This window comes from Eumetopias jubatus, unplaced genomic scaffold, assembly GCF_037043125.1.
Source record: "Eumetopias jubatus isolate StellerSeaLion01/CBP00866 unplaced genomic scaffold, mEumJub1_p1.0 scaffold_4, whole genome shotgun sequence".
In the NCBI taxonomy this organism is placed as follows: Eukaryota; Metazoa; Chordata; class Mammalia; order Carnivora; family Otariidae; genus Eumetopias; species Eumetopias jubatus.
The window spans coordinates 13,734,248-13,753,498 of NW_028274810.1; the positions used below are offsets into that span (position 1 = coordinate 13,734,248).

General features: G+C 36.5%; 1 protein-coding gene across 2 annotated transcripts in view; it reads right to left on the minus strand.

Annotated features, from left to right (window-relative positions):
- CEPT1 (choline/ethanolamine phosphotransferase 1) overlaps positions 1–19,222 on the minus strand; it is a 37,287-nt gene extending 18,065 nt beyond the window's left edge. The window contains exons 1-4 of one of the 2 annotated variants that reach the window (XM_028101931.2): positions 19,119–19,222; positions 11,954–12,363; positions 6,425–6,572; positions 4,250–4,391 (exon numbers count right to left, since the gene is read on the minus strand). In XM_028101931.2, coding sequence (XP_027957732.1) covers positions 4,250–4,391; positions 6,425–6,572; positions 11,954–12,292 — 629 coding nt within the window. In that variant the 5' untranslated portion in view covers positions 12,293–12,363; positions 19,119–19,222. Of the gene's footprint in view, positions 1–4,249; positions 4,392–6,424; positions 6,573–11,953; positions 12,364–18,997; positions 19,082–19,118 lie in introns of those variants that run through there. The other variant, XM_028101932.2, reaches the window with a different exon arrangement.
- Positions 19,223–19,251: the final 29 nt, after the last annotated feature.

The window sequence follows — 19,251 nt, forward strand, 5'->3', positions numbered from 1 at the left end:
ATTTGGAGATAACACTTGAGGCAAGATATACTGATCTGGTTCAATTCATTATAATTTTTTTGTCTTGTGAAAAGAGTGTCCTCCCTCCCCCCCCACCCCTGCAAATGATAATTTAAAAAAGAATTCTACTTTTCACAGTGTGGGGGGTTTTTTTAAGGCCAGTATTTTGCATAAACAGTTTTATTAGAGACTGTTTATAGAGTTTCTAAGCATTTCATTTATAAAAATGATTCCATATATATGTAGAAATTACCGATTTTAAAATATCTAGATATACAGGGTTTAAACCTTAAGAGAGGACACGTGACCTCTTCCATTTAATATAATCCATAAACATTTTAAAGACTATTTTACAAATATTTACAAATGAGCTTCAACTCATAATTCTTATCCTCTTCCGCTGACCTGTTCCTTCTGTGAAGGTCTAGCCTCTAAGCCCATGTCCCTCCTGTCTTTCAAATCCAAGCTAGTAAAAATCCTAACAGGCTAAGCTAGACCAAGAAGGGTCCCAACGAGCAGCACTCCTCTCTGTCAGAGCTCTATACTAGCTCAGTCCAGAAGGACTGTGAGGAGGACGGGGCTCCGTCTAGATGTGAAAGGTACTAATATTCTCTGTATAAGGAAGCTTTCAGCTGTGATCAAAGTGCTGAAAGATTTAGCTCATAATTTCAGGGATAATGTATCCAAATCACATTGGCTTTCTCATAATACCGGACTTTGAAAGGAAATTATTTAGTTATAGATGAATTAAATTATGGAGCCTATTTTTGACTGAGATACTAAGAGCAAACTTAATAGCAACTAAAAATGGTGACATTAGGAGACTAAGAAAAACAAATAAAAATCTCTTACTTGGCAAATACGGTATGTGGTTATTAAACACACAACAACCTAAATTGGTTATATATAAAAAAGAAATCCTTGTGATTTTTTTCACTTGTGTGTAAACATCAAAATAAAACAATTAAAATAAAAATATTTTAAAATAAAATTTCCAAGGTACCTGAAGCTGCTTTCACTTTTTTCCAAAAAAGGAGTAAGAAAAAGCAAGGGATTTAAAAAAATTTCTTTAGTCAAATTCCATTTCAGAGTTTATCTTATTATTTTCTAATTAAACAAAATAAAATTTGGACTTTCTCCTCCATACATACAATCTTTACTTCCATATTTAGCATATTATACACCTGTCTATTCTCTCTGCTCTTGAAAAGAATGTGAAATCTAAAATAGCATTTTTAAAAATTCTTTAGGAATATCACTATTATTCCATATGCCATTACATTGGTATTTTGATAAATATCTCCTTAAATGTAAGCACTCACAGCACATTTCTATGAGTTTTGAGAACTGCTTTGACTTTAAAAAAGAAATACTGCAGCCTTAATATGAATGCAGGATTTCAGAAAATTGTATTCAAATTTTCCAAATCAAAACCAATTCCTTGTAATACTAATATGTAATTTAAACTGAGATATTCAAACTGGCCCCAATATTTCTATATATATAGTCTCATCATAAGGAAGCACTAGAGTCTCAGGAGGAGAGTGTCCTCCCATGTAGCCCCTCTGCCTGTTACCCTAAACTCTGGTCTCGCATTTTCAACAATCTAGCTTCATATACCCATCTCTCTCTTTTTTCCCCAAATATCTTCAATCTCTTCTCTAGTCAATTTCTTCTGTGTAAATACAAAACCCTCCTTCCTTTGAACCTGTATTCTTTCTTCTAACAAATGCCTTGTTCCTTCCCACCATCACAGCCACCCATTTTGTAAGTCACCTGTACTAAATGTGCGCTTATTTATTCCCTTCACTTTTCATCCCCTACAATCTGGCTTTTACCCTACTGCTACAGAGAAACGGCTCTGGATGGCCTCACACTGCCACATTCAGTGTACAATTTTCTGTCCTCATTTTGAGTCTTGGCAGCATTTATTGTTGTTCTCTTTTGAAATTTCTGGCTTTTCATTCTGGTATGCCTCCTCTGGCTGTTCAATAATTTTCACGGGCTTCTTTCTAGGCTTGCTTTCTAAGTTTTCTAAGCTATTTGCATTCCATTTGGATGTCTAAAATCCCTCACATACACGTTCTAGTAGAACTCTCCCTTTCACAGAGGTTCCTCTGCCTGTAGTGCCTTTCTCCACTTTCCATCCAACCACCCATGGAAGGGAACTGGGAGTTAAGCCCCTGCTCGCTCATTCATTCCCCATATGCAGACAGAGACGAGGTCCTACGGTTGCTACCTCTTAAACCTCCCTCCAACGTATGACTTTCTCTGGGATTGCGCTGTCATCGCGCTAGCTCGGGCATCAGCATTCCTCACACTAATGATGCTGATGACTTCTAAGGTCTCCTTACCTCTGTCACAGCCCATTCTAATTCACCCTCCAAATATGCCAGCCTGCTCTTTCCAAACTGTCCTTTTGTCATTTCTCTGGTTTAGGTCCTGCAAAGGCTCCCCACAGATTCAGGACAAAAGTCCGTATTTCTTGGCAGAACACAGAAGTCCCCGATTCTCTGGATCTCCTCCAGCCTTATCTCCTGCCACTCCCTACAAGTATCTTATGATTTAACGGTATAGAACTGCTCATAGTTCTCCAAGTACGTATTTCATTAAAGGAATACACCACAAGGGACATTCCAAGACTGGAAAATAGAAAGCTGTGATATCAAATCGCTCCTAAAAACACTATTTATTCTTCCCCTCCTTCCATGGTTCCTTCGCTCTCCTTCCTTCAGTTCCCATACCACATGGTTGGTGCTGCTTTACTTGAAAGGGAAAAATAATTAATTAGAGCTGATGATAAATAAGCTTTCAAAATAAGGGCTTGAAAGTTAACTATGAGATAATAACCACTGAAACAAACTATGTCAAATTCAGATATTGTAAATTCTGCTATTTTTGAAAACAGTAACATCACTAAAAACTAAAAGTGAATTAGGGCAATCCAAGTGATCTTAGAAGTCTAATATATTTTGTGGTTTCACCAATGCAGAGAAATACTACAAAAACATTGAGATAAAGGCTATAAAAACAACATTGAGAAAAAATACATCTGCACATAATATTTTCAATTACTGCTTTTTTCTATCAGAAATCCATAATATTTTCTGAGCACTGATCATTTTATAAATTGCTGAAGAACACAGAGGCACAGGTTTTCAACTGGACACACATGTCCACTATTGTCACTAAGGGCATTAAGATGGGCTTTAAATATGTTTTCTAAACTTCTAGGACATGTCTTTTAGTTAACATCCAAAATTTTAATAGTTATTTTTACTGTCATAAGTTAATAACATCTTAAGTTCTTTTTAAATAAGTTTAACAAAAATCATTTGAACTAAACTTGTAAGGAACAGCTGAATTTCTGTGCAGCCTAGTTCTTACAAGACCTAGAAAACTAAGTTTATTCGGGTTCTAAAATTTAAATATCCACTAATGATTCACCATAAAGGGACTAGGTTAAGATGTTCTATCACTTGCAATCAGAGATTTTTATTTGGCTATTTCATGAAGTATTCAGTCTTTTCTCAAGTTCTTTGTCTTTTAATCCTACACCACGAAAAAAATAATACTAACTTGAGCAGTGTAAACAGGATCTGTGATACTTAATTAAACACCAGTTGATGAATTCCATCCTTTACCTCATTCTAAGACTAGTTTACTCATTAATATTTACAGAAAAGTACTGACCATCAGGTAGAAACCATTCATTTTGGAATTTGAAAGGAGTCTGTATTTCATTTTTTAAATTCTTGGGCATTTTGTTGGTGGTAGTAATCTACATGGTATGTCCCCATGACAGCTGAATTATCAAGAGCTTAGATTTTTATAGATTCATAAAGAATATGAAAAGAATAAAATCTAATTAAACTATGATATTTAGAGAGGTGAGTTGCTCTTTGCTCTCATAAACTATCTTATTTTTCCTGAAAACGCATTTTCGTATGTCAAAATAAAACATGGAATTACGGTGAATAACAAGGAAAAATACAGTGAATTTATCTGAGGGAACAACAAGTGGGTATGAGAGAGGAGGGGCAACTGCTTTTCATATTATTTAAAAAATACTGGTTGGGAGGTTCTAATAGTTGCATTAGGCAGCTATAATAATGAGTTTTAAATTTCTTTTATTTGTTAAACTAATTTAGTGCTTTGATCAATTCCTAATATTGAAATACTTAAAAGCAACATTCTCCATATCTTAACGAGGAAACAACAACAAAAACCACCATTAAGTGTTACTTACATTCCAAATCTCAATGTTCCAGAAACATATGTCTGCCAGTGTGCACAATAGAACATGAATGTCCCAGCAAAACAACAAAAAAACATCCAGTCAGGGTTTGTCCCCAGCTGCACTGCGATACAAGTTCCAAGAACCACGAAAACTGCAAGAGAAAGATCACAATTAAAACTGAATAATCTGAAAAATCAACATTAACTGAGCTGGGAATGATTTTATATGAGGCAAAAAGAAGACATGCTATGAATGTACAATCTTCTCTCTGTTATCCAAGGTACCAGAAAAGCAGGATATAATCTTTTACCCCATATTTTCAATTTCTTCTTTCACTACACCACATAGTGGAACCAAAGGTCTCAAAAGCAACTAAAATACTGGAGCATTTTTTGGAGTACACTCCCAACTCAGTGATACTAATGAACAGTAAAAAATTATAGACCAGAGTTAAAAAACAAAACAAAACAAAACAAAAAAACATCCCCTGTGCCTCTGTTTCCTCATTTGTAACATGACGATCAAAACCAGATAAAATAGGGCGCCTGGGTGGCTCAGTCGTTAAGCGTCTGCTTTTGGCTCAGGTCATCCCAGCGTCCTGGGATCGAGCCCCGCATCGGGCTCCCTGCTCGGCGGGAAGCCTGCTTCTTCCTCTCCCACTCCCCCTGCTTATGTTCCCTCTCTTGCTGTGTCTCCCTCTGTCAAATAAATAAAATCTTAAAACAAAACAAAACAAAAAACCAGATAAAACATACCAGTATTGTAAAGGATTTCAAACAGTGCCTGAAACATATTAAACACTATGTGATTGTTGAAAAAAAAAAGAAAAACTAAAGGTCTACATAATTTACAAAAGGACTCACTTTTTAGATTCATAGCTATCTTTTTCTTAGGTAGCAGATAAAATTACGGGTGACTTATACAGAAAAATACTTCCTATAAAAGTTTGGAACTCAAACTACAGCACAAAAATGACTATCACTTAAAATAAAAAATAGGATACCTACCATTCCATAGTCACCTAATTATAATATCCTTTCAAGACGCCCAACAAGCCTTTATACTCAATGAAAGTCTCCAGTTTTTCTTGAGTCCTATGAGTTATAAGTGCTTAGCTATTCACTCTCCTCTACTAAGCAGGCTATTGTTAGGACACACCAAAACGATGATTTTCACATGAACCTACATCTGCAAATCTGAGTTCGGGAGGTAAAATTATCATGGGTTTTTGTTTCTTTTAAAAATATTTAAAATGCTATGCCAAATGACAAGAAATCAACAGAAAAACTAAGTAAAAATGTGTGTGTGTGTGTGTGTGTGTGTGCGCATGTGTGTGTAAGGGGGTGGGGACATTCCTATCAGGAAGGCTAGATAGAAACTGTCATTTAGTTTCTAAATCTTTTTCCCTTTCAAAGAATACTAAAATATTCTTAAAGTACTAAAATATTCTTTTTAAAACAGTACAAATAAAGATATATCACCTATAATCTAATATATAGTAACTCATCTACTGCTAGCACTTTAGTATATTTCTTTCTAGTCTTTTTTTTTTTTAAAGATTTTATTTATTTGAGAGAAACAGAGATAGCAACAGAGATAGTGAGAGAGAGCATGAACAGAAAGGAGAGGGAGAAGCAGGCTCCCCACCAAGCAGGAAGCCTGATGTTGGGCTGGATCCCAGGACCCTGGGATCACGACCTGAGCCGAAGGTGGATGCTTAACCAGCTAAGCCACCCAGATGCCCCCTTCCTAGTCTTTTTATCCAAGCCCATTACCAGTTATACTCCAAGTCTACAACATAATCTTAAACATCCACAGAATATCCATTTAAATATAAAGACCACGAATTTCCTAGTCTCCCACTCTTGTATTCATCTATAATTTATGAGATTTTTGATAATGACAATAAAATCTTTTAAAAAGATTTTAAAAACGATAGGTGCCAAAAGAATAATATTTAGATTTAAAAATAACTTCAGTAGAAATAATTTCTAAATTTCCCCATATAGGCAATAGTGAACAAATATTAACTGTATTTATAGTCTTTTGAAAACATTAAAACTTGATATAAATCACTTATTCAGATAACTATCATAACACCATAAACCTCTTATTTATTCCAACACTTTTCTCACATTAATTTTTTCACTATTAATCATTAACATTAAAAAAAATCAACAATACCTGTTGATAGTGAATCACAACCATGATCAAAAAGTTCTCCCAAAGGAGAACTGCTATTGGTTCTTCTTGCCTGTTTCCCATCTATAGCGTCCAAAGACTGGTAAATGAAAAGGCCACATGCACAAGCAATATATGCCCACAGAGGAGCCTGTGAAACAAATAAGAAACGTAAGCGTTATAAAGACATTCATTACTATGTTTCACTGATAATATTTTTACTCACAGATATTTTATCTTTATTCTCCAGAGAAATACTACTGGTTGGAAGCTATGGGAGAGGATCCAAGAGCTATGTGATGAAAAACTTTTTGAGACAATTGGAATTGTAAAAGAATCAAATTCTTTGCTTTGTAGGGGTGCTTAAGCAGATGCTGGATAACTACTTCATAAGGTTATATAAGAGATCAGACTAGGTAACTTCCATAACATTCCTCCTAACATTTAGACTCTAAGAGTCAATTAAAAAATAATCTAGTATAGTTCTTCCCAAATTGTATCTTTCAAGATGTTTACACGTCTTATGTGAAGAAAATGAATTCCACGCTAAACTCATGTGGGAAATACTGGATTAAACAATGTTAAACAGACTTCTCTACTGCAGGACTTCTTCCAGCCATTAATCTTGCTAATACACACCGTGAATATTCAAGAAGGGGGACACAATATGCTGCCATTTTCCAAATTTATTTGAGCATGTAACCTATTTTTCAACACACTTCTTCAGCGTTCCATGGAATGACACTAGGGAAATGATGATCTAGTACACAGAGTGCTTAGAACATTATTTTTCAAATATTTATGGGCACATTTTCAAGGAACAATTTCTTTTCCCAGACAGAAACTGAACCACTAATACTGGATTTAAATGTTGTGTTAAAAAAGGGGAGCTTCTATTTGACGTGTTCTCTTTAAGAATGTAGAAGAGTGTTTTTTATCACTTTTCACTATTTTCCCATGCCCAAGCGATGAAAAAATTTCTATAATCACAAGGTATTTTCTCAGGTATTGGTTATCAAGTTAAACCGAGTGTTAAATGCTCACAGCAGCAAATTAAAACTACTCAGAGCTGCAAATAATATTTATATTCTGTACTACAAAGAGGTTTCTTTCAAAATTCTATTTAGTTCTCAGTATTAAAGGTAAGGATCTTCTCTTAAACATTTTCTTAAGAGTCTCATATTTTAGAACACTGAAGCTATCAAAAGGACCATAGCCTAAACCAGAGTTACAAACCCTGAAAGCAATGACTGTGATTGTGTAATCATACTTAATAGGCAAGGTCACTGGACTGATTAATCTTGTGACTAAGAACCCCACCTTCCAGACTTTAAGTCTACTGCTTCTTGCTCCTAAAGGAATCTAGTAACTCTCTAGAGCTGCTCTGTCCTACATTAGCCATTTTAGTTTAGATTATTAGATATATTTTTGATTATTTTAGTTTCAGTTTAGATTATTAGATATATTTGGATTAGCTATTTTAGTTTAGATTCACTAAAATTAAATAAAACTAAAAACACAGTTCCTCAGCTACACTAGGCACATTTCAAGTGCTCAAGAGTCAGATGTGGCTATGGCTACCACACCGGACCACACAGACACAGAACATAACTATCATCACAGAAATTTCTAATGGACAGTACTGCTTTACAGGACTAGAAAGCTGGGGACTTCTTGGAGTCTAAACTTTGGATTTAAATGGGGGCAAAGTGTTAGTCTGAAACAGAGACAGCTTCAACTCTCAGTATACACACAGTCCTAGAAAATGGCAATATAGTAATTACATATATATATAAGAGAAAGCAAAGTCTTGTAGTCTCCAGATCGTTCTTTCTTCCTGTGAATCTGTAGAATACTAAACTAATATTTACATATTTCTTCCTTGTTCCCATTCTTTCACAACTCAGAAGTGTTTTAGGAAGAAAGCTTTCAGGGGCGCCTGGGTGGCTCAGTCGGTTAAGTGTCTGCCTTCGGCTCAGGTCATGATCCCAGGGTCCTGGGACTGAACCCTGCATTGGGCTCTCTGCTCAGCAAGGAGCCTGCTTCTCACTCTCCCTCTGCATACCCCTCTGCCTACCTGTACTCTCTCTCTCAAATAAATAAAACCTTTAAAAAAAAAAAAAAAGGAGGAAAACCCTCTCATTCAGGAATAAGCCTGGTCTCAGCTGGTTTAAGAGCCTGAGAGATACACTGAATCAATAAAGGAACACATTTATCATTCAGGAAAGCATCACACCCTGATAGGTGGGTGGAGAAGAATCAGCATAGGAAAATAATCTTATCACAATCAGGCAATGAACTGACTTGCAAAATCTTGCAGAGATGTTCTTATATGAGTCAACTCATGTGAAAAAATTCTAAGAAACATGGTTTTATGAAGCTTTTGAAACAGAACTGTGGGGTTTAAACACATACAAATGTGTACATATGCTGATGCAATAGTGTTTATTTTTTTTCTTTTTCTGGGAGGATATAGCAAAAACTTACTTACATTATGTACAAGAAGAGGAATTAGAGGTAAGAGTGGAAAGGGAAGTCAGGTAAAAAAGCTTTTACTTTTATTTTATTCCTTTCTATTTGAATTTTTCCAACTATGTAATGTTTCCCCTTTCCTTTTCAATGTCAGTAGGAGTCTGGGCAGTAAGATTATGGGCAATGTGCCACTTTAATTTTCTTTCCAATCTTCTATATTAAAAAAAAAAATCTAAGAAATTTCTTAGCAAATCAGATCAAAAACATTAAATTTGGTAATATAAAACAAAAACAAATGAATGTTAAACAAAAAACTCTTATGATCATATTCCAAAAAGTTATATTTAAACCTGATGGGAGCTCTCACTGGTAACAGCACATAGCTCAATCCTGGTTTTCCTGTGTATAAAATAGCTAATACCAATTTATCTATCTTATGCGGCAAAGGTAACTCAAGCATATGTAACATATAATAAGCTGCAAGATAAATTCCAAATTAACTTAGGAAACTAAAACCAAAGCTACTAGCTGATAAGATTTAAATACTTAGGCTCAGAAACAGATCATGAGGATATTTTGGTATCCATATAAAAAGGGCTAAGTCTACATTTCTACCTTAGAAATGTGAAAAGTAAGGGCTGATTTTCCTTTCTTATCTACTGGAAAGTTATTTTCTAAAAAGAATGGCAAACTCCGCAGAAACCATCACAATAGTGACATTCTTTTCTACTAGAAAGATTATCTGAAACTCTAATGTATTAAAAGAAAATCAGTAACAAAAAAAACATATGGAAAGTTCACAATACCTGGTGACATGAAATTTAATGTTCACCTACTGGGACAAGGCCATAGGAATTAGAGCTAAAATGAATGAGAATGTCCCTGAGTAATCAATTTATGGAACACTTTGACTCCAAAACAGGGATTAAAAAAAAATAAATAAATTCAATAAGGACTTAAATAATTTGTGATACCATATATATGTATTATTAGGGGCAATCAGGATAAGAGGAAGGTTGTGGGAAAGAACATGTTACATACTTCGTGTTTTTGACCAATGAAATAATAACCACTTATTGAGCATTATGTTAGGCACTCTAAATGGATAATTTTTATTTCTCTTAATACCACAAAATAAAATTTCAAAGGATAAACTGTGACTTAAGAGAATTTACATAATTTACTGAAGATCACAGAGATATAAGAAGACATGGAAGACAGCCATGACCTATTTTAATGCACTGTGATCTAAAGCCTAACTAGGATTTCTACTGTGCAGCTATAAATACATCCAGGCATAGCCTTTGTGGGACACTACCTTCCCTAGCAGAGCACCAAACAGTGGTTCCAGTCATGTTCTACCTTGATTCCTCCTAGCAGCAATTCTGAAAAGTTCTCTGTGATTAGAATAGTTCCCATTCTGGAAGTTTCCTCAATAAATGACTATTAGTGGTTGAGCTACCTTTGAACTTGCGCTCAGTCCCTGATCCCCATCATGGAACTAGCTTAGGATTGTTGGAGAGCTTCCTTTAGAATCAACACACCTCCCCGTTGTTCTGCAGTATCTCTAAGGATGTGTGAGACCTGGACCAAGTTCCTCTGGAAGTGGCTATCAAATAAGCCACAGGTAAAATATTTCAAAGGACATGTGATAAAGAATCCCAGAACACATTTAAACAGTCATACTGGTTTTTGTTTTTTAAGTTTTTTGTTTTTAAGTTTTGTTTTTTTAAGTTTCCTGATTGATATAAAGGAAGATAGTTAAGAAAATGATAAAAATCAGAAATATATTCATACAATCTGTATGAATATACAATCTGTATGGACGGGATTTGTATAGTAAAAGAGGAATTAAAAGAAAAGTATTCAAGGGTGACGAAAAAATGAACATCTGGAAGAAGACAAAAAAACAAGTAAACGTGTTTTATAGGTGACTGTGAAGTTCAACAGCCATTTACTTTAAGAGCTATATGTGGAAACAAATGAATTGATGATAACCAAAAAGGACAGATAGAGGGTTGGATGGTGATAATTTTACTGCAAAGAACAAATCATCTGAAAGGACTACTTAAATGATTACTCCAAGTTTAAAACAAGGTAAGAACTATTGTGACCGTGATGATTTCATATGGTTCAGAATCACCTCTTGATACCTTCAGTTGAGGATCCCCTTCTATCTTCTTGATTACCCGGGACTGATCTCTCGGATTATTATAGGCACAATAAATGTTTCTGATTCTCTTCCATTTACCTCACTATTTTAGTTCCCTTTTTATCAAGGAAATTTTAAAACCAAAGAGATAAATATCGATTTACTTGTTCCGATGAAGAGCTCTAGTTTCAGTTTTGGTTTTAAGTAATGGATGGGTACAGAGGGTAAGAGAGGGACCAGCAATAGAGACTTGTGCTTAAGAAGGCCCAGGAAGAATGTCTTCGTCAGCAATAACTGCTCCCCTTCTTAACAGCAGCCATTGCAGAATACACAACAGGAAATGTATTATATTGACTTTTTCTTACATGTCTTTTGCTTTGTTAGTATAAGAGAGATAGACCTGAGGCCTATCAGTCACATATATTTACAGGAAGAGAAAAGGGATATTTGAACAATTCTCACAGGAATAGAGAGGAAACCACTTTTGATAAAACTGATTTACAGCTGTGCCATCTCACTACTAGAGACTTTTTCTCTCCGATCATTTTAAACTTTGCTAAGATTTCATTCAGCTATTAAAATATTTTTAAAAAATTCACTCATTTTTAAAAACTTTTTTATATTGAGATTTACTGATTTTAAAAGGAATATCTTTACGTGTTAATCCCTGATAACATTAATTTACCTACTAGAATCAGATTCCACCTTTTGCTTCTGGGTTTCATAAACAGAGTGTATAAAATAGACTGCAGTTATAATCTTTATTAATAGCATGTGTGATACGGTATTTAAAACAGTTGATAAACAGCTGTCAAATCAAATTATCTTTAGCTAAAGTGACCTAAAAATCCCAATTACAGTTTTGGGTACATAACAAATGCTCAAATCTGTTAAGAAATTCATCTTACCTGCTCTGTAGCTGTGGGACAATAGAAGACTAATAAAACAGTTGTACAGATGTTTATTGACAATCCAATGATGGTGATGAGATTTGGGGCAATCCAGGAGGGAACTCTTCCAACTAGCCATTCCCAATACCCCTGCATTAAGGGCTCAAGCAAGGACCGTCCAGCACTCTGATATCTGTGTTCTTCTAGCCGCTTCAGTTGATGTCTTGACAATGGTGGTGTAGGTAACTGAAACAATTTATTTAATACACACCCTGGAGTACTCATATGCCCGAAGCCCACAGGGGACTCCGGGTGAGAATCTCCACATCGTTTCCTCGTTGACCGATGCCCACTCATGGATCTTGGCTGTCTTTTATTTGAAGAGAATAATTTATCTTGTTTCACGGCTTTTTGTGGCTGGTCTTTACCTAAACAAAAGAGAAAAAGATACATCTGTCAGCCACTATTTATATCAATGTCAGTAAATTTTAAAAAACAAACTAGTAACAGTAATGCATATCAAACAGATCAGAACACCAGGGATCTGTTTTTAGTTCTTGTTCTTATTGATGGTGTGCGCCAAAAGAAGTCATATAACCTCACCCTCAGATGAAAAATATTAAGGGATTTTAATAGTAATATGCTTCTTGATACCTTACAGCTTGTCTGACTTCAAAGCTCTTGCCTTTTTTTCCTATCTCACACTGATTTCAGTAATACAACAGAACAAATCTTAGAAATGACCTAATCATTTCACATACATGGACACTGAGGTCCAAAGGCATACCCAAAGACAGCTAGCAAATTAGTACTAATATCAGAGGAATGACTTGAATAGTATGGGTCTTAAATCAGATTTTAATTTAATGTTAACAGCTAACATTGGGCACTTACTACACACTAACACTTCAAGCATGTTTCACATTTTAACTCATTTAATCCTCACAACAACTCTAGAAGGTAAAGATTATTAATTATCCCCATTATTACAGAAAATGAAACTAAGGCACAGGGTCTAACTTGTCCAACCTCATACAGCTGGTAAGTGAGGTTCACACAAACACAGGGTTTCTGTCTAAGCTAAATTGAAAGATAAAACTTACAAGTGTCTAAGCTAAATTGAAAGATAAAACTTACAAGTGGATATTGATGACATTTCAGGCAGGGGTGAAGAGCAAAAAAAAAACCCCACAAAAAAACCCCCTAACCCTAGGAAGACAGAATATACATATTAGCAGAGTGACCTAATAATACCTAATAAAACTAAAGTAGTAAGAAAAAAGTGTAAGTGTATTTTTTTTTAAGATTTTATTTATTTATTTGAGAAAGAAAGAATGAGAGACAGAGAGCACGAGAGGGAAGAGGGTCAGAGGGAGAAGCAGACTCCCCGCCGAGCAGGGAGCCCGATGCGGGACTCGATCCCAGGACTCCAGGATCATGACCTGAGCCGAAGGCAGTCGCTTAACCAACTGAGCCACCCAGGCGCCCAAAAGTGTAAGTGTATTAAGTGATGACTATTCATAAAGGACCTTGAGTTTAATCCCTGAAGTACTTGCACTTGACTTAGAAAAGATTAAAGATAACATAATTATTATAAATTACTAAGCAACATAAGAAAATGACAAGAATATTTTCAAGATTAAAGGGTAGTTATATATATTCATCAGACTGCAGAATGTAGTGAGAACACTCAAAAATTAGTATGGTGACTTCAAACCTTTGAAGTGGTGAGCACCTAGAAGAGGGTGGTAAAAATGGAAATGTGAAAGACAGTCAAATCTGTAATTTCTATTTAGAAGGAAGAATCAAGGGAAAGCACTTAGGAATTAGATATGAAAGGTGAAGGAGCAAAAGAAAACACAAATCAACAGAGACAAAAAAGGGAAGTTAGGAAAGAAAACCAGTTACTTTGGCTTGGAGGGTGATGGAAGGGGATCCGGGGATATGGGTTAGAAAGACATAAAAGTAACTTTTTAAGTAGATATGTTTTAGACAAGATCAAATACCTGGAGTTTAAGACTTGAAAATTTCAAGTTATCAACTCTGGATGCTAAAGTCTAGTTTTTTGTTTTGTTTTGTTTTGAAAGTAGAAAAGTTCTCAACGGGATTAAGTATGAGGAAAAAAGGAAAATAATAAAGAACTGGAGGAAACTCAGGGTTACAGAGCAGAAGAAAGGAAAGCCATAAAAAGATTAAGGTGGGGAGGGATAATCTTGATAGAACTAAAAGGGTAGTGGCATCAAACCAAGAGAGCTGTACTTTGATCTTCTGGTAGAAACCTATCCAGGATGCAATATGAAATTCCCAGAAATGTTCCACTATGGGAATACAGAATGTGATACAGGAAGCAGGACATTTCAACAATGTATCAAACATGCCCAAGACTACTCTCTATCCCCATACATATCAGGTTCCAAAGTTTCAATGTCACCAAGGATCTAGAGTGACAACCAAAATCTCAATCATGTGTCTCAATTGGTTCAGAAAGTAGTTTTGTAATTATCAACCGCCTTAAATAAATTTTCAAAAATCTTAAGAAAATCACCAGTGCCAAAATTTAACTAAAGTGCACTGAGATATAAAATATTGAAATAATTTTCAAACCAAGGCAAATCAAAGCTAATATCTTATTATTTCAAAGAATTCTTCCACACACCCAATTGTATCACAAAATAATTGATTAATGTCAACTGGTTACAAGATCATTTTAGAGAAAGTGACAGACTGATAACCACACAAAACTTAATTTTATAGTAGTCAAATTTTTCTATAGTTAAATTAAATGATGCATCTTCAAATTTGGTGAGCTATAATACATCAGCTTTTACAGGATTCAACTTAAAATGGGAATAAAAAGTTTATTCACCTCAATTTATATTTTATTATTGTAGTATTCCATTTTCCTACTGTAAGAATCAAGTGACATATTGAGGGTGCTGGCCTGCTTTTGGCCCTAAACAACTACAAGCAACTGATCCTAATGGTTTTAAGTTTGAGCATTTGGCAGGATTATATGATAAACTGATACCTTCTTTCTCAGTGTTTTCCCCCTCTGACCTAGATTTTTTTTTTTACTTTTTCTCTTTTAGAAAAGTCTACATTTTGAAAAACCTTCCTAAAACTAGCCATTACATAATTCATACATGAAAAAAAGCCAATGAGGGGCGCCTGGGTGGCTCAGTCGGCTAAGCATCTGCCTTCGGCTCAGGTCATGGTCCCAGGGTCCTGGGATCGAGCCCTGCCTCTGGCTCCCTGCTCCGCCCTCTCCCACTCCCCCCCCCCCCCCCGCTTGTGTTCCCTCTCTTGCTGTGCCTCTCTCTGTCAAATAAATAAATAAAATCCTTAAAAAGAAAAAGAAAAAGAAAAAAAGCCAATGAGTTTTTAACTATTTCAATTTGGCAACATTGTCTCTGTGAAGCTATTAGCAACAAGATTGCAAATATAAATTCAGATACATGTAGCCCAACCTACAGATATCTACTTTGCTTTCAATACATGCCTATAGACATAGGCACAGAGGTTGTTGTCACTGCCACAGGTGCATCTCCACTCTTCATTCATCTGATCACATCTGAGCCCCAGAGGCTATTGCAATTCAAACCATCTCAGGGAAAAAACAGGTGTTTTGAACTTCAGCAAAGGAAAAACAAGCATATCTCAAGGGAGTGCAACAGCGTAGGTGACTATTATAAAAGATCGAACTTTATGAAGAAAAAGGGAAATAGGATGTGGGATAGGTATATGGAATGGAGAAGCAAATAGTACAAATATTATTCTAGCCACTTGAGATTTTTTACCTAGTCAGACCTATGCCCAAAAGGGTGAAGAGAAAATGTCCTTTTCTTGCCACACTACAAGGAACTAAATCAGTTACTGTAAGGAGTTAAAATTTATTACTGGCTAGCCTAGAAACCACCAGTCATAAGTTTTTATGAGAAAATGAATTCCAAGCTCCAAATGGATTCAGCCAATACTGACTGCAGTAAACAAGATAGACATTGTCCTGGTTCCCATGTCCAGTTGGAAAATAACTAAAAACAGGTAAACAAGCAAACAGCATTACACATTGTGATGGGTGCTATGAGGAAAGCAAAATGTGGAGCCAGAAAATAGTAAGGGGTGCACATTTTAGATAAGGTGGTTGAAATCTATGAAGAGGTAGCATTTATATCAAAATCAGAGGAAGAAAAGGAGCTAGCCATTCCAAAAGCAGAAGGAAGAACAGTCCAAGTAAAGGGAATAGGCCCTGAGGCAAGAAAGAGCTTGTCTTGTTCAGGTGCCTTTGAGATCACTATGGCTGGATAGCAATAAATCAGATGGAAGAGTGACATAAAATAAAGTTTGAAAAGCCAGACAATGCAGAGGTTTATAGACCATAGTAAAGAACTGAGATTTTATACTTATGTTTTGAAAAGTTATCAATGAGCTTATAAAACATTTTGTAATTTTGTAGCACAACCTATTTATTAACTGAGGATATAGTTTCATAAATCATAATAGTAAAAGTGAGTATTTTCAGGTGAAAACCTTCCCATCAACCTGGAATTCATTTTGGTATAATACTGATCACAGGGCTATAGCTATTGTAAACTTTCCACTTGTAATCAGCAAATTCCCCTTCTCTGTTATAACCTGGTTCTAGTGCAATACTCATTTCATAGCACTTAATCACATTTTGAACTTTTCTGTTTGTTGTATTGTTTTTGGTCTTTTCCCCACACTGGTCTATTAGCTCCATGAATGCAGAGACCATGCCTGTCTTAACATTCTTTTCCCAGACTCTCCTATCATAACTAACATTAAGTAGGTAATTAGGACTTATTTGTGGAACAAGGAACAAAAATGGTTCATCTAGTATTTAATGACCACCTAGTTGTTCTAGACCCTGAAGAAACAGACAGACTGAAGTATGCCATCCATGATCCCAAGAAACTCAAGGGGGGTGGGGGGAGGAGAGTCTTATAAACAGCTGAGTTATAACGTGCTGTGAACAAACCGTTGTGGGAGTCCAGAGGAGGGGGTGCACATATGGTCTAACAAAAAATTTTCTTTGTGCAGGCATGAATATTTATGGGAAAAGCCCAACAAAGGTACAAAAATATAATCAGAGATATTTAATGAATACCTTTACTAAAATTACACACAAATTGTGAAGCTAAATCTATGACATAGAACATCTGTGCTTATAGCAGCTGAGGAAAATGGCATGCTGCCTACATTATTCCTGTGTTCAGCTTTGGGGAACATCTGACAAGTATCCCACTAAAAAAAGGCATCTCCAACTGCTCAGCATAGCATAAGGTAAACTTACACAATATCCAACCTGTAGTCTGAAATTCCAGAATTCCCATCCCCCATGCCTAAGGGTGCCAAGTTTTGAGCTGCACTGATTCAGCAGTATGTTTACAGTCCTTTCACAGGAATTAGTGACTACACAGCTCTTTCCAACCTTTATGGCACTACTAAAGAAAAATACTAATGGCTAACACTATTTGGAAAGTAGAGCAAATTATAAAAAGTAAAAAAAAGGGGGGGAAACTAATAGGATCACAGGATTACATTCAGCATTATTTAACAAGTGATACACAGAACAAGTTAGCAAAAACAAAAGCCTTTTCAGCAGACTTGGAAGCAAAAACAGTACTGTGTAATACAATTCAGATCTACTGTTTTGCTGGAGTGAAATCTTACATTCCTAAAAAAAAAAAAAAAAACAACTTCCTCTAGAAAAAAAGAAGAAGAAAAGCAAAAGTCTGGCATTTTACAGATTATTTCCGTATTCCTTTAAAAAAAGACAACACAGCATGACCCTCAAAAGAACATCACCAGCACTTTTAGCCAGCTTAAAGAACTCTACTGCTGCCTAGAAAACAAACTGACTATGCAATAAAATGTAATTTGACTTATAGCAAAGTTTAGAGTTATAGTATTCAAACATTTAAGTGTTTATAATGTAAATTTGAAGAGAGACTGGGTGTGGGAAAGGAAGGAGAATAAATTTATGAAACCCTAAATATTCAGAACAATCTATTATAACTGGACAAAAAAATAAAGATGCCTCTGGCGGAACAGGTTAATACAAGAGGCAGATTTATCGAACTTATTTCTCAAATGGAAGCACTGTACAGAGAAGTTGTACAAGGGGCTCCGACTACAGTTTTTCTCAGCACAAAACAAAAATGCCGCAAAATAAATGCTTTTAGAACTTCAATCGCTGGAACTTTATGTGAATGCCAACGTTCTAAAGTAGTAATGCTAAGTATCCTTACGACAGTCTAACTTGTCGTAAGTCAATTAAATACACATATTGAACACATTCCTATCCTACTAGGTCGAGTGTAGAAACTGAATATTCTCTGCCCACATACAAGATAAGACATTAATATTTGCTGAAAGATAACTATGAATTTGCCTATCATAATATGGATTCATTAATGAACTAAGAAACCTCAAGCAAAATTATATATTCGATACCAATGATGCAAAACAGCAAAATGACACAACGCCAAGCACCGAATTTGAGAAAACAAGTTAAACACAGCTAATTGTAAAGATCCTATTCATCCAGTGTCCCTGGGAACACTTGCAAACACTAGCAACCCTCCCGTCCTTTCTCCTTCCAAGAATACTGCTGAAATAAACCCTATTTATATACTAGAAATATACGCTGAAATTTCTAGAAAAGTTGCTGATCAAGAACGGTGGCCCAGCCACGAAACACCAGCTCCGCATTCCAAAAGGCAGGCCACCCCGGCACCGGATGCAACACGGTTTGGGGACCTGGCAGCACCTGAGCAAGAGGGTGTGGACCTGACATGGCAAGGTCGGTTCCACCAGGGCAGCGCCCCCAGCCCGCCCAGCCCCGGCCAGCCGAGGTTCTCCGCACCACAACTCCCGGCTCCCCCACTCAGCAGCCCCCGGGCTCCCGCGCTAGCACTTCGCCACCTCAATCTCTCCACCCGGGGCCAGAGAGGCAGGCGCCCCTCGCCCTCCCCACAACCCGAGTGCGAGGCCAGCCGGCGCAAGGAAGCACTGCGTTCGCCTCGCTGAGTCCATACACACCTATATTCCAATGCCCCACCCCAGAGCATGCAGCTCTCTCTCCACGCCTCTCGAGAGTCGTGCCCCCCAACACGTCCGTCACACCCGGCCATCTTCCCAAGGCCGAGCCCCGCAGCCTTACCCCGACCCCCGAATGCACGCTGCTAGAAATTAGACCTCCGCCTCCAGACGACTGAGTGACTCTGAACGACGGCAGCCCGTTCGCGACACTTTCGCGTTGCCGTAAAGGGATACAGGGTCGGAACGAGCGGCGG